This window comes from Haemorhous mexicanus, chromosome Z (genome assembly GCF_027477595.1).
Source record: "Haemorhous mexicanus isolate bHaeMex1 chromosome Z, bHaeMex1.pri, whole genome shotgun sequence".
Lineage (NCBI taxonomy): Eukaryota > Metazoa > Chordata > Aves > Passeriformes > Fringillidae > Haemorhous > Haemorhous mexicanus.
Window position 1 is genome coordinate 63,551,941 of NC_082381.1, and position 16,364 is coordinate 63,568,304.

The 16,364-nt window shown below is 35.2% G+C and overlaps 1 protein-coding gene across 3 annotated transcripts in view; it reads left to right on the forward strand.

Annotated features, from left to right (window-relative positions):
- TNPO1 (transportin 1) overlaps positions 1-16,364 on the forward strand; it is a 56,859-nt gene that overhangs the window by 20,980 nt on the left and 19,515 nt on the right. For all 3 annotated transcript variants that reach the window (XM_059837083.1, XM_059837084.1, XM_059837082.1), the window contains 9 exons: positions 2,527-2,633; positions 3,734-3,867; positions 6,157-6,238; positions 6,987-7,109; positions 7,585-7,703; positions 9,973-10,033; positions 10,674-10,842; positions 12,361-12,513; positions 13,711-13,936. In XM_059837083.1, the coding sequence (XP_059693066.1) occupies positions 2,527-2,633; positions 3,734-3,867; positions 6,157-6,238; positions 6,987-7,109; positions 7,585-7,703; positions 9,973-10,033; positions 10,674-10,842; positions 12,361-12,513; positions 13,711-13,936 (1,174 nt within the window). The remainder of the gene's footprint in view (positions 1-2,526; positions 2,634-3,733; positions 3,868-6,156; positions 6,239-6,986; positions 7,110-7,584; positions 7,704-9,972; positions 10,034-10,673; positions 10,843-12,360; positions 12,514-13,710; positions 13,937-16,364) is intronic.

Consider the following 16,364-nt stretch of genomic DNA (forward strand, 5'->3'; position numbering starts at 1 on the left):
TCTCAGATGACTCCTCTTCTAAAATAATCTACCAGTTACTATTTAAAATCATTTGCTTTTTCTATAGGATTCCTTCTCCAGGCATTCAGGTTATGGACTAAAGACTAGTTAAAATTACTCATTTCTTTGAATAAATTCCTGCTGTCTTGCCAGTTGCGAAGCTGCTTTACTATGAATTCTATTAATGACCAATGTTCCTAATGAGAGTAGAAATAAGTCTGAGTGGCAGGTACTCTTTGAATTTCAAGTTGTAGAAGTCATGTTTACTTCTTTGTTCATAGGAGTTCTCAGTGGAGTATAATGGAACTAGCTAAGGAATGTATTCCAGCTCCATTTGGTTTGCTATCTTAGGGTTGTTTGGTGATGATCTGTGAGATATTTTTTTGAGGGAGTTAGGGGTTGTTTGTTTTCAAGCAGTTGCTCTTAAATTTTTCGTGATAGGAGATGCTTGTGGATTAGTAGCTTAATTATTGTTCAGCTTTAAGTGATCTTTGCAGGGATTATTAGGCATATATGAACTCTGAAGATGAGTAGCAGCTGATGAACTGCATGCTTGCATAAGTGTTGCTGTTTCACATGTGTTTGGCACCTTTCTGTTTGATTTGCTGGATCCTTGTAGCTGTTTGACCTTGGTCCAATACCCACTGGATTCTTGGTACTCGTGAAGTGTAAAGAGTTTACTGTCTATCTAGACAGCCTTCTTAGCATGAGTTCGCAGGTGGAAATTAGAGCTGCTCTTTCTGCTGAGTACGTGATTTTGCAGTTCAGGCACTATCATTTTTATTGCAAATGGTATCTCGGGAATTCTGAGAGTAAGAACATCAAAATGGCATCAGAGAAGGTTTAATGCAGTATTCACTCTCCTTTGTGATCTCTAGCATTTAGTTTTAGTCAGACAGAAGATACCTTTTGGCCCAGATGGAGGCAAGCTAGTTAATCCCATCTTCAGAAGTCACCTTGCTGAGGAGAATGAGCACAGGAGACCAAATGATAACTGCACATTGTTTTATCCTTACTTAGCTTGTTCTTATTCTAATCCCCAAATGAGTAACGGAGTGTATCTTCTCTGTGCTGTTAACCAATTGTATAGGTTTTAAAACCCCAGGTGCTAATTTTGAAATATAGATTCAAGCTGCCTTTGTCAAGGACCCACAAATCTACCAGGATATACATACATCTCTTAAGAAAGTGTCTGCAACTGTTCTTAAAACTTTCTAGGGACTCTAGTCTGGGCAGGACTTTAGTATAACTCCTAATTGGAAGCAAGGAGGGAAAATAGTTTAGGTATTTTAAAGTAGTGGAGGAATTGGAGAGTTTCATTGCAGGAGGGGGTTGAAAGCTAACAATTGCCCTTTAAGGGGGAATTTAGTTATGAAGTTCAGCTTTTAAAAGTTGAAGTTCAGCTTCAGGAGTTACAGAGGCAAAGCACTATGTGTACAGAAAATTTATAATGGCATGTATGGTCTGAATTGCAGGCCAGACCATTTAATCTTCTGAAACCAGTTCTAGGACCTTGAAAAGATCCAGCATATTGCATCAAAGGAATATTGCAAAATATTTATTAGTCACTGTGTGTCCTGTCCAGGATGTCCTTTGCTCTGTAATGTCCTTTATTCTTTTGTATTTAACAAGAATTTTAGCATTTTATTCCAAAAATGATATATTGTGAGTAGCTCTAGGAAAAAGCTTGGGAAACTATTTCCATTATTTTTTGCTTGGGAGATTACTAGTTGTAGTAGTGTTGAGTTCTTTGGTGTTTATACTTAACTAGAAGTAACTGCTAGTAGCATAAAAGATTGTGCTAGCTGTTACATTTTGCATTGAGGCAAAATGGACTCATACAAATTCAGTCCTAGTTTATAAGTAGCTTTCTCTTTCCCTGTCACCTAATTAGTTTCTCCCAGGATTTCTATATGTGCTGGAAACAGAATTAGTGATTCTTTGGGCTGACATGTCTGTTTGCTGGCTCTTACAGCTCCTAACTGGATGACCCACCATTGTGTTTAAGCTTTTAGTAGGTATCTTGGTCTTAGAATATGTCCTTAATGGTTTACGTAAACACAGTAAAGTTGTAAACATATTATTTATCACTAGGTTGTAAGTTTATTGAATGACAGATTCCCACATTCATGCTTTCGTATCATATTAAAAAAGGAAGTGGCTTCAGTCCAGAGTTTTACAGTGTTTAGTAAATTTAGAGCCAAAGCTGCCCTGCTGTGTTATAAATTATACAGATATGTAAATGTTATAAATTATAATTTCCTTAAGTGAAGTTACTCAGTGCTTGATTTCTAATACTTGAGCCCTTCATGGCAGCAGGAAGGAGCGACCCACCTTTGCTGTTCAAAACCCTTCAAATGCATTTGCAATTAAATGTACTTCCTCTTTTTATGCATGCTAGTCCTTAACAAAACCGTAACTTTCTCAGCTCTTTAGATATTTGAGAGGACAAAAATATGAAAAATTTATATGAAAGAACTGAAAGCATATGAGATCTCATTTTCTCCATTCTTCTGTTTCTTTTAGGCATTCTGATAACAACCATTGCCTCAAAAGGGGAGTTACAGAATTGGCCTGAACTCTTGCCAAAGCTTTGCAGCCTGTTGGATTCTGAAGATTACAATACCTGTGAGGTAAGGAGATTTATAGAAAATAGAAGAGGATCGTTTGAATTTCATTATTTTTTTCTCTCACTGGGGACACTGTATATGTATTGTGTGTATGTCTGTATGTATTTATACTTGCCCATGTGTTCTCCCTGCAGAACGGTGGCTCAGATTTGATGCTTTTTATTCTACCTGTGGCCATGTTCTTATTGTTCATTCAAACAAATTGATTTTCTTTGCATAAAAGTGGAATAAGATTGCAGATGAATAATCATTTATCTTAGCTCAGAAGTCTCCTGAAATTACTTTGATACCTCATCTTTTAGGCACCATTAACATCATTAAGCTGATGTTGAATTTTGTCTTATGTAAAAGCACTGTTCATTCTTTTTGTAACTTAACCTGGAAGAGTGATCAATTGCTATATCAAGGTGAAATGAACTGTTTTGTTTAGCCTGTATGAAGGGAAATAAGTAAATAACAGTTTTAAACTAACAGAAAAAATATAAAGAAAAAATATAAAGCTATGTCTGATGTAAATAATTAAGATTGTGATCACACCATTTGAATTACTTATAACATCTCCATGAAAATGTGAAACATGTAGTATAAAGGGAACTTCAGGGACAACTAATGATCCAAGATGCCACATTGCTGTGTTGGGTTTTGTACTTTTTTCTCTCTGGGAAAAAAACCCACATTTGAAAATAAAACTCAAATTGACCATATCTCTCTTTTGTCCTGTAGTGAATTATGAAAGGAAATACAGTTATACATGCAATTGATATGGATGCTTCTGCTCATTCTACTTACTTCTCAAATAAAATTAGCTTTTTAGTGTTCTTTGAAAGTATTTGGATAGATGAGCATCAAATCAAAATAAAATTATCACTTAGTCATTGCTGACTCTCCCAGCTTGAGAACTGACAGATACTCAGATGCTGGTTTAAATAAAATGCCTTTAAGAATACTTCAATTTATTCATTAGTTAGTTATCTGTGTTTACACTGTTAACTAGCTACATTTACTATGTTGTGCTGAAATTACCCATTCTATATGTAGTCTTAAATTTTGTTTTCTTTAGAATGCGTAAGAAGATACTTATTTATTTATTCATTTTTAAACAGGGTGCTTTTGGCGCTCTTCAGAAGATATGTGAAGATTCTGCTGAAATTTTAGATAGTGATGTGTTGGACCGGCCACTCAATATCATGATACCTAAGTTCTTGCAGTTCTTCAAGCACAGCAGCCCAAAAATACGGTAGGTTTATGAGTTGTGCTTACAGTTACCTGTTAAAATTCTGTTTATGTTAGCAGCAAGGCTGCTGTTTTCTAGATCTGTTTAAAGCTTGCTTAGCTTATTTAAATGATCCTGCAGAGACCCACAGAGATTCCATGCATCAGTAATTTTGATTTTATCTTTGAATAAACTGAACTTAAACGATGAAGTTTATCTTCTTAGTTAATACAAGAGTCTCACTTCTTCATGCAATCACTCAGTGATTTTGAAAATCAAATAGCTTCTTTTAAGTTTTTGCATATTATTACAAAAAATTCAGTGCTGTGCTTAGAACTTACTTTTCTGATGAGAATTTTACATTCCTTTTGTAATGGCTTCAGCAATGAAAATTCTTTTGCTGACAAAAATTTCTGAGTTCTGACAGAAGAAAAAAATCTGAATTTAACTGAACTTCCAGCTGAATCAAATTAGATGGATTCATCATCCCTTCACTTTTAAACTATATTAATCTCTCCAAAGTAACAATAAAAAAGAAAAATTCCAGAATTAAATTGTTACTGCTACTATTCATTAAAAAGAACAGTAGCTTTTACCCTGAATTGAGCCAACAGAATGCCCCTGCCACAAAGAAGGCTAATGGTATCCTGGGCTTGATTATTGCCAGCTGGTTTAAGGAAGGTGATCCTTACCTTCATCTTCCAGGTGAGATCATACCTGTAGTACTGTGCCTAGTTCTGGACTGTTCAGTGCAAGAGATGCATGGATAAACTGGAAAGACTCCAGCAAAGGGCCATATCAGGAAAGGCCAAGAGAGTTGGGACTCACCAACATATGTAAATACTTGAAGAGAGTGATAAAAAAAAAAGGCACAGGCTCTTTCCATTGGTGCCCAGTGACAGAACCAGAGGCAGTGGCCACAAACAGAAACTCAGAATGTTCCTTCTGAATATTAGAAAACAGCTTTTTTACTGGGGGGATGACCAGTCACTGGCAAAGGTTACCCAGAAAGGTGATGGAGTCTCCATACTTGGAGATACTCAGTAGCCAGCTGGACATGGTCCTGGGCGACTGGCTGTAGGTGGCCCTGCTTGAGCACAGGCGTTGACCAGATGACTTTCAGAGGTGTTTTCCAACCACAGCCATTCTCTGATTCTTTGTGATTCTGTGAAATGTGTTTATCTTCTCTTTGAAAATTATATTTGACAGCTTTAAGGTGGCAATTCTTTATTGCCAAGAGTAGTAGATAGTGAAGACCAAGACTAACGATGGGATTCTAATACAGTTTAAAAAGTCATCTATAAAAGATGCTCACTAAGAACATTATGAAACAAAGTGTGAACTTGGTTTTGTGGAAAGATAAACTTAATAATTCTCTGGAGCTGGGAGAGAGGCTGAAAAACATGCTTTTTTCCTTACCACACTGTACAGTCTTTCACTTTTTCCCTGTGTTGCTATGTTCATGGCTTTGACACTTAAACCAGTTTCAAGTTTAAAGGCTACCTGCCTACCCACGGCCTAGTTCCAGTACGTAGTGCTGTGGTATGAAAAGGACTAGTAATGCCAGTGCAATACTTTAAATCTATCAAAAGACAATTTTTGATAGATTGTTTTATGACACAGTCTTCAAGAAATGTCTAAACAGAAATTTGAAGTTACAGTAGTAAAAATACTGTAAAGAATCTACAAAGGATTCTACAGGTAGTTTTGCCTTATGCCTCTGCCTTGAGAATTTAACTTTTGTGTCTGAGAATGAAAAAGACCTGTAAGTAATGGCTCAGCATGAAATTGAATAGAAGAACAGTGCTTCATTTCTTAGAATGTTTCTTCCACAAGTATTTTAGAATGTATCCAACTGCAAGTGTGTTTTTTTTCTAAGCTACATTTATATTGTGAACACATTCTGGTTTCAGTAAATTGTAAATGACATATTGCAAAGACAGTTGCATATTTAACAACGAAGAAGGTCAAGCTAATATACCACCATATTGACTTGTATGGAATTATTATCTGAGAAGATCACAGTCTTAAAATGCTCAAAAAGAACATACGTACTGTTCAGAAAAAAATGCCAGCTGTAGTCATCCTAGCCTATTTACTGAGTACTTTATTTTTAAATATTTATTAGGTATATCAGAGTATACGGCAGTACTTCAAATGTAGTTTAGTAATTTTTTGTGGTAATGCTGTAGATGCATAGATTTGTTCTCTCTTGCCTTTGAAGATATATGGTGTATGTTTTTGATGCCTGAGTACATGTTAAAAATGTTTTTAACTCATGAAACATATATATTTTAACTGTTTCTGTTGTAGGTCTCATGCAGTGGCATGTGTCAATCAATTTATCATCAGCAGGACTCAAGCTCTTATGTTGCACATAGATTCGTTTATTGAGGTGGGTGTGTATTCTTGGTTGGAGGTTTAAGTCAAATTACCTATTTGATTTATCAAGAGGTTTGAACTATGTTTTACAACCATCTCTACCCCTGAACTTTCCATTTCTTATTGCCCATTCTTAGCTTAAGCCCCCCTGGATTGAAGTTGACTCTGTATACTTGTGTTCAGAGCTAACCACAATGTAAGCAAAAGAAGTAGTTGTATTTCAAAATATGCTTCCTTTTCCTAAGCAGGGAAAGCTCTTGTGTAAAGGTGCAAAAGTAATGGCAGCAGTCTGTCCCTTACCTGTCCTGAGAGGTGCATGTCACTGGGTCTGTCTGCCTGCCTGAATAGTGTTACTGAACTTGGATGAGAAGGTTCTGGGTTCTCTTAGAGTATTTTATTTGCTCGTCTTATGTACTGACACAATTTATATTAGGACCAAATAAATCCAGAAGTACTGTTCTTGTGCCAGTGTTAATACACAGTGTATTATGTATTTATATATATTATATATACATATTATATTATATTATAAATATTATATTGTATTATATTTATATTTATGTATAAAAATATACCCAGAGAGACTAAAGAGTTGATTTTCTAACCCATATGTCTTTAAAAAATAAAATAGTATTCAAAAGTGTGCATTGGACAAGTACAGAGGTACATCTGTCTCCTTTAGTCAGCCAGTTATGTCAATTCTAATACAAGTTGAACATGATGAATTGAGGTTTTTTTCAACTGTTACTACTTTCTAACAGAATCTTTTTGCACTGGCTGGTGATGAGGAGCCTGAAGTACGCAAAAATGTTTGCCGTGCTCTTGTAATGTTGCTGGAAGTTCGAATGGATCGCCTTCTTCCTCATATGATTAGTATAGTTGAGGTGAGTCTCATTTCCTAGATGTTCTTCTGCAGATTTCCCTGTTTGACATTGCAAAAATAATAAATAAAAAGCATTCACCAGAACAGGTGTGTTGCTCTTGCACTTGCTAGCTCTTTGTTTCCTTTTAAGACTGAGATTGCAAAACATTATTCTTATCTAATTGCAGATTGACATTGTGTTTGACAGGCAGTGCATATGGCAGTTGTTTATTCTTCATTAAATCAATTATCCCAAAATGCCTGGGATCACAGCCAGGCATTGCTTGACCCTAAGTGCAAAAATTATGTTAAAAATCTAGCACTAGTGCTGAAACTGCTCCAGTTTACACATTGAAGCTGTCACTATTTCAGGTGTGTTGACCATAACCAGGATAAAGCATGTTATTTTACATTGCTGAGGTGCTCTTTGAGCTGCTAATGAAAAGTTCCAACATAAATGTTCTGTTTTATACAAGATTTATTTTTATTTTGTGTAGTACATGCTTCAAAGGACCCAGGATCAAGATGAAAATGTGGCTCTGGAGGCATGTGAATTTTGGCTGACTTTGGCTGAACAGCCAATTTGTAAAGAGGTATTATGTCGGCATCTTACTAAGTAAGTATCAAGAATTACAGCTCATATTTATTTTCAGACAGTCCTCTTAAAATTTCAGTTGACTTGTTCATGGATACTCTTAGAGACAGTGTATATGGCTTGCGGTATGCTTAGAAGAATTCCATAGCTAACTCTTGTGCATAGTAAAATTGAAAAGACTTCTGTGGGTTTTAGACCCCTCTCGAACTCTAGGAACAATTTACTTGTGCCACTGTAGTGCTTACCTCGAATTGAACAAGCTGTTTCACATCACATGAATGCAAAGATAGGGTAAAATGCACTTAAGTGAACAACTCCACGTGACATTACTATAATATCTGGTGTACCATGAACATGTTGTCTTGACTATGGCTATGTAGGCATCTCTGTGCAGTGCTTCAATGTGCATTGTCATACAAAGGGTTCTTCATTTTAAAAAGAGCATAAAACAAAATGACACAGCTTAGATTTAGAAATCAATTTTGTATCAATTACTCTCACAGGTTAACTTGAAGAAAGCCTGTACAGTTTGTTCCATCATACTTCTGCAGCCTGATAGTAGTTTGAATTTCAAAACCTACTTCTTCAAAGTTTCAAAAAGTTTTCTTCAAGAGATGCCTCAAGAGATAGATCTTTGATTGGATGGGAGTAAATATCCATGTCTGTAGTGTAAATATCTTTTTGTTTGCAACAGTGCTTGCAACTTCCTCCAGACTAATTTGAAATCTTTTGCAACAGGAGATTAGTTCTTCAGTGTTGCCATCAAATGAATACTCTTTTCATTAATGCATTGAAGACTTTTTAAATATGAACAGAGTTCTCTCAAGATTTTGAGTGCAAGAACAGGATGACAGGAGACACATTTTTCTCAGCAGAAAATAGCATTATAGATGTGAAGTAATTAAAATAGAAAACAAAATTTTGGTTTACCTAACCAATTAACAAGTTGGTTAATTGAGGTTAAAACATGTACTATAGCAGAGAAAGACTAGGAGTTAAAACCAGGAGAATAAGTGTTACTTTTAAATTTCAAAATGGTCTGATTTAATTCCTGCTTTTGTGGTTCAAAGGGCAAAAGAATGGTACTACATAGTACTAGTTCTCAACACACACCATGTAGTTAACAACTACGAGTTTTAAATCTCTTTTGGCCTACATGAACCTTGACACTGCAGCAGAATCATCTCATTTTTTAAAAAAGCTTTTAAATTTCTAAAAAAAATTAATTATTAAGAGTCATATCATGTTTTCCCCATGATCTTTCAATATCATGTGTGTTTAAGGCAACTTATTTGTTGGTGAGTCCTGTTTGACTAGGGATCTATATAAGCTTGTCAGGACTTGATAATCTTTAAATTTTTTATGTTAAATTAAAAGTGGGACAAGATCTTCTTTAAACTTGTTCATGTGGTTTCTAAATCTGTTCCATTTTATGCCTGTGAACTTTCTATAAAATGTGTACTTCACAAAGTATGCTGCAAAATGAATTGGTGATGATGTTTATATTTACTGTTCCTTCATTTAAAGTTTAGAACATAATGTGGCACTACATTGTGAATATTAGAGCAAACCTGATACCTTCAAAAACAATACTGACCTGCAGAATGCAGCAAGATTGAGTCTGTCACTGTTGCTGCGTCATCCCTGGTTATTAGTTTCATTTGGCTTATATACGCTTACTCATTTTTTCTTTTATTGTGGTGAACATGTTTTAATGGGAAGTATTTGACTTTTTTCCTTAGTCCTTTTTTAGCTGTATATCTCTACAGTTGGAGCCCTATAGCCATAACCCGTTTAATAATAAAGTAAATCCTAATATGGATCTGCAATGTTGAAAGCTTGTTTTACTGAAGTAATCATGAGGTGATAGGAGAGATTAATGTAGTTAGGCCTCTGTCTTAGCAGTACTGAGGTAGAGTCTTCATCAGAAAGTAAATAAAGTGACAAGTACTATTGGCAAGAGTCAGCTTATCATGCATATTATGGGAGTTTGAGTTCTTACTGAAAACCTACAGATGTAATTTCTGAAAGGTGCTTCTGATTAAGTTCATCATTTGTGCCTTTGGGCTACTTCTATTTAAAAGTTTGTAATTTGAATTAACACTTTTTCTCATTACAAAATATTAATGAATCTTATGACTTGGTTTAGGTAATAGCTCTTTTTATCAGGCTAAGGTATTTCTCTTTTGAGTTGGGAGGTGAGGATTGCAACCAAAATTATGGCCCATATAAATTCAAACTGGTTTGCTTTTTTATGTGTTACTTAATATGTGTAAATATTTCTTTGTAGGCTGATACCTGTGCTGGTAAATGGTATGAAATATTCAGAGATTGATATTATTCTGTTGAAGGTGAGCATCTGCTTCTTTTACTCTGTTGGAATAGTTGGTTAGGTTCTGACCTATAAATCAGGATGATTCAGGTCAGAGTGGACAGACTAGACTACCATCTCTTCAGTGGAGAATTAACTTTCTGGGGCAAAGTATGATGTTCCAAATACTAAATGCAACTGATGCCGTGTTTGTTGGAAAATAATCTGTGGCTCTCCTGCTTTGTCTCAGTCCCCTCCCACACAACTTAGGCAGAGCTGGGGTACTATTACCATCAACTACTGCAGGAATTCAACATCGAAAAAAAATGTTCAGAACTAATTCTAATGCCTTCCAGGTTGAATACATAGCGTTTTCCATCACTACCTATGTCTGTATCAAAATTTCTCAATCACTTCTTTTCATTTTATTCCCGTTGAGTAATTTCTTAACAGCAGGGTTACTTTGGAGTGAGCATAGCTCTCTTCCTTGTATCTTTCTCTTGCTTTTCTGGTAAATGCAGCAGTAGAACACAGAAACAGTGGCATTTTTTTCAGTTGAGCAGCTCAGGTGGGATGTGAATCTTTTACACACTTACAAAATCTTGAACTGAAACTACATTGTTAACTTCCTTAAGCAATACAGTTGGACTAGTTTATCTAATAAAACAATTTGGTGACAGGGGGATGTTGAAGAAGACGAAGCTATTCCAGATAGTGAGCAGGATATAAGGCCTCGTTTCCATCGTTCGAAGACGGTGGCTCAGCAACATGAAGAAGATGGTATTGAAGATGATGACGATGATGATGATGAACTTGATGATGATGATACTATTTCTGACTGGAATTTAAGTAGGTCAAAGTGATGTGTGAAATGCTTTGAACAAGAGCTACTTGCATAATAGAAGAACCACAGTAAAAAGACAAGTTTGTATATATAAAAGAAGTTTGTATATATGTCTGCTGACATAACTGGTGGGTTTTTTGGAAGGGGAAGCCTTTGAGATGACACTTTGACTTTATAACTATATTGGCAAAAGCTATCCATCTGTAAGCTTATTTTGAATATGGCAGATTGAGTTACAAATATTTTTTTGATACAATTCAGTGGAGCTTTCAGGCTTAGTATTTTAATTCTATGAAATAATAAAAATCCTGTATCACTTGTTTAAATTCAGTTTAAAAAGAGAAAAAAAAGCTTTGCAAATTGATAACTGGAGCAAGCTTAATAATGCTTTCATTAATTTCAGTCTACCCTCTAAAATTGGGTTGTGTTTGGTTTGGTTTGGGTTTTTTATTTCGATGTGAACGTTCTACTGCCTATGGCCCTTACAGGTATTTCTTTTCTCAGTGACGAATTTGCTTCTCAATACAGTACTTTAGTTGCGAAGGTAGGAGATGGCTCTGAGGAAACCAAGACTTCAGATGTCCTGTTGTGGGGGTCATAGGACCTTTAGGTTAATAGGCTATGTTATAAGGAAAGAAAACACCACAAACATTTTTTTTAAGTTCAGTGACAGAAAATAACTAGTGAAATTCTGACAAATCTGATTTGAATTTGCTTTGCAAACAAACTCATTCTTTAATAATGCTTTGAGATGTGGGTCTTTTTTCCACATAGGGTCTTTTTTCCCAAGATCACAAGTTTTCACAACAGGTGAATTTAACTTCGAGCTTAGGTCTGAACAATTTTGAGACATATCTGAAAAATTATTGCTGTTGAAAATATGCATGCAAATATGCTTGTTTCTGTAAAGCTGCATCTTGAAAAAAAAGTGTAGTTTTATATTCTTAATACTCTTTTTGTTACTGTTGTGTGTAGAGATTGTAGAATTAAATACACATTTTCTGAGAAAGGGCTCAAATGACATAAGGTGCCCTGTGATATACAGTTTTGATTAAAACAGTGAGAAAGCCGAAGTTGTTCAGGAATGGTGAGCTAAAAAAAAAAAGAGTAGAACACATCAGAAATCTGTAATAATATATGTTATCTGGATTTGAGAAAATTAGTATTATCTGAAAATCAGAATTGTGTGCCCTATTTCGTATCTGGTGTTCTATATTTGACTTCCAATTTGAACAGAGATGGAGCACCAGCATAGCTTGACAATTAGCAGCATTGCTGACTAATGAGACCAGTGCAATTCTTTATGGCAGATTAAGAAGGAATTTATATTAAAATAGCTTTCTAAGAGCTGTGGCTTTGTCCAGGAGCACAATGGATCCCTCTGTAGTATAATGGAGTGGAAGTATGTTCCCTCCTAGTGCACTGAGAATCCATTGGCAGCTCAGAGTTAAAAAGGGGATTATATTGCCTAACTACAACTGTCTGTATAATAAGCAGAGATTAACACTGTTCATTCCCTTCAGGGAAATGTTCTGCCGCTGCTCTAGATGTCCTAGCTAATGTATTTCGTGATGAACTTCTACCACACATCTTGCCACTCTTAAAGGAATTGCTCTTCCATCCCGAGTGGGTAGTTAAAGAATCTGGTATCCTTGTTCTTGGTGCAATTGCTGAAGGTAAGGCAACAGTTCATATCAGGTTGCTGATTTTTAAATTTATTCTAAAGTAGCTCGGGTGAACTTACTAATACAAATAAGTGTATGTCCTTAGCTAGTTTACTTTTGGTGATTAATCTCTTCATATACTGATAGGTGCAGTTATTTTATTTTTAATTTTCAAATGTATGCACATTTGGGAGGCTAAACAGGTTACATAATTTATTTCTCCTTTTCTAAACTTTACAGTATAGATGTGTTGATGTCTCTCAAAATACTAGCTTGATTTCATAGAAAATAAATATTTAATAAATTTTATCTTTAGATTAAGTGTTTTCAGAAATGGAGAAGACCACTCCTGTGACTTCAGTACACTAAGATGCCTTTTGTAGGTGGTCCTCCAATTAAAATAGGCTAACTTCCATTCTTATTTATTTACTCACAGTCTTGCTTGACTTTTTGCCTGAAGTTCCAGCATCTCTGTCCCTTTTGCAAGCTGAAGAAGTAGATTTGGGTTCATGCCTGGATTATCTTTTTTTCCCCTCACTGTCTAGTGAACATACTTTTTTTTGCTGTTAATAGAAAAGTTTTAGTTGGTTTTGATTTGAAGTCCGGCAAAGTGGAAGTTAGTACTTCTGGCAAATCTCGGTGTCTTACTGCCCTTGCTGACTTAAAGGGTGCAGCTTTTATTCCTGGTCAATATTTTGATGATTTTAGGAAAAATGAAGAAATTTTAATTTCTTAAGGAATCCTTTCTTATGTGATGATTTGTTGTCAAGACAGTCTTTCTCTGCTTGGTATTTTCTTGCTTTTTCCGAGTAGACTGAAGTAGGAACTTCAAGCTTTAGAAACTTTATTTGGATGTACTTGTTGTACTACATTCAATAAAGCTTTTCTGGAGATTCGGGAAGCACTGAAGTAGGAATGTAATTGAAAATAATGTAACTTTATTGATGATGTAATTATTATCTAATAATTTTAATAATTTAATTATGATTCAGTATTTAATCATTATAATAATTATTTATGTAAGAGTTTTTTTAGAACTTTATATAAATTAGTTAGACTTGCTTTGTTAAAATATTTGTATTTTTAATTGCATGTTGTGTTCCTTTGTGATAGAGAACAAAAATATGTCTCTCATAGGGAACAGAAAACAGTGGAATTTTTCATTAATACTGTAATACTGGTACTGTAATAGCTATATTTCCTTTCCAGGCTGCATGCAGGGTATGATTCCATATCTTCCAGAGCTAATCCCTCACCTTATTCAGTGCCTCTCTGACAAAAAGGCTCTTGTGCGCTCCATTACATGCTGGACTCTTAGTCGCTATGCACACTGGGTAGTTAGTCAACCCCCAGACACATACTTGAAGCCATTAATGACTGAGTTGCTAAAGCGTATCTTGGATAGCAACAAGAGAGTACAAGAAGCTGCCTGCAGGTAAGCCAAAGCTTAAGCAAACATCACTATCCATTACACTGCTTTTTTATCCCATGGGAAGCTGTTTTCATGCCCTTATCAGTCAATGCATTACTCCATTTCTAGCTCTTAACATATTCCTCTTCTTATAGTAGATGCAACTTTCTCTCAAATTGTAATAACATGAAAAAAGTTAATGCCTATTTCTCTTGTGCAGTTTGTTTGCAGAGTATGTATAACACCAGCTTAAATAATTTATTGTACTAAAGTAGCTGTTTGCAACACTTATTTTCAATATATGCTGTTTCATTGACCAGAAGTTTGGCCTTTTTAAAAAATGTCTGTGAACATGGTCAGAACTGAATACAGTGGAAAGCTGTCCTATCATTGGATTACTGAAACTGTTTGTACTCAGCGTTACCAAACATTTTGCTTATGACTATTTCAAGGGATATTATCTTTCTCTTGAAGTGAGATGTTGGGAGGTAAGATTCCCTTCTCTCCCCTGTCTACTTCTTAAAAAAAAAACATTAATTACTTAATTAATGGACACAACATTAATGGAATGGGAATGTACATAAAAAAAATTTACATGTCACTTTTTGTCAGACTGGAGTGTACACAGCAAGCTTTCAATGTTTCTTCAAGAAGCAGTTACATCTGCCTCCAAACACCTGAAACATAATAATGGTAGTAGTAATAATAATAATTGTCATCATAATAATAGTAATAGTAATAGTAATAGTAATAATAATAATAATAATAATAATAATAATAATAATAATAATAACAACAACTACCCCCATGTCAGTAGTGCCTAAGGAGAGTGATGAGTTCAGGGTTCTTGGGCCAAGCTTTGCTCAAAAGGAAAATACATCCTTGCCTGAGAACAGATACAATGACTTTGTGAAATGTACTTAGTAAGATTTAGGAATTCAACACTGTTTCCTTTTTTGTCTCCAAACATCTGCAGAAATTTGGCTGGCAAGTTTGGGTAGCTTTAACGTCTTCTCTATTTATTCTGTTAAAAAAAACCCAAATGCAAAGCCCAAAAAACCAAACAAAGCAAACAAGGAACAAAAAAAAAAAATCCCCAAAGGAAAATCTTCCACTTCTCCTCAAGCTTTCTTTGTCCAAAACATGGCTGAAAGTCTGCATTTAGTTGAACACAGCTGTGTTGTGGTGTAGTTAAATAACCTCACGTGGTGCTTATGACAGATGTGCAATGGGCCATGAAAACCAGGAAATCTAGAATGAAATATTAAAAATTACAGTACACCTGATTTTTTTTATTATTATAAGGCCATTGTCGGACATAGAGCATGTTTTGAGATACTTTCTTTAGAGCAGAGATTCACTAAAATTACTGTTGCAAATAAATATAAACTGGGAAACTTCACTGTAAGGAAAATGTAGATTTATCACAAGTCAAAACATATTTACTAGCTTTCTTAATTGTAAGGAAATACAGTGAACCTTCTTGGACAACAACAAAGAGCTTCATCCCAACACTGGGTAGTTACATACATTGTTTATTCTACCAAATTGAAGATTGGTCACAGGATACAGAATGTTTTTGTCCCTAAATTCTGTATGGTAGCAGCTGTCTAACATTCACTTCTGTACTTTCAAGAAACTGCTTCTTTAGTTGGCGACACACAGAATGATATTTTACTGAAATACATTTTCCTGCTCAAGTTATATGCCTTTCTGAAAGAATACTTCATAATAAAATAAAAAATAAATAATTCAATAAATAAAGTAAGAAAGCTAGCCACTTAGAGTTCACAGTTCTCTTGTGTTAAAAAAACCTGCATTTTGTATTTGGTAGCACACAGTGGAGTGTGTTCACCTCATGCAGAGATGCATGCATTTTAGTGCAGACACAAGCTAATAATAATCTTATTGAGAGAGCTAGGCCAGTATATCTTCAATGGCTCAATAATTTTTTTCCTTTCCTTAATGTTTCTCTGATGCAGTGTCTCTGGTGGGGGGGGGGATTTTTTTGATTTTGTTTCATTTTTGATGGGTTTCCTTAACGCTGCTGTTGAAACACTGGATAGACAAGCTGAAAAGTTTCCATGATGTCATGATGTGCTCTTTGACCAAGAGCAGCTAAAACTGTTCATCCTCTGTATTTGCTTTTAGTTTTCCGTGTCTTTCTGTATATTTTTCTATGTTTTGAACAACTGGCAGTACTAGGTGATGTTTGCATTGTACTGGCACAGCAGTGTCAAAATGTCTGGGTGCAGCTACTGTGTACATTAAAGATAGTGGTCCACTTTTAACTTAAATAATCAGCTTTTGTTGTGGTTCCTTCTATTTTAGTTAGTATATTGTAACTTTTTGTCTAATGCTTTTCTTTTGAGTGGCGGACTCCCTATGGAGGTTTATGGCAATACTTTAAAATTTTGTTCTTCACAGTGTAAGAGCTGGATCCTTATGGGCG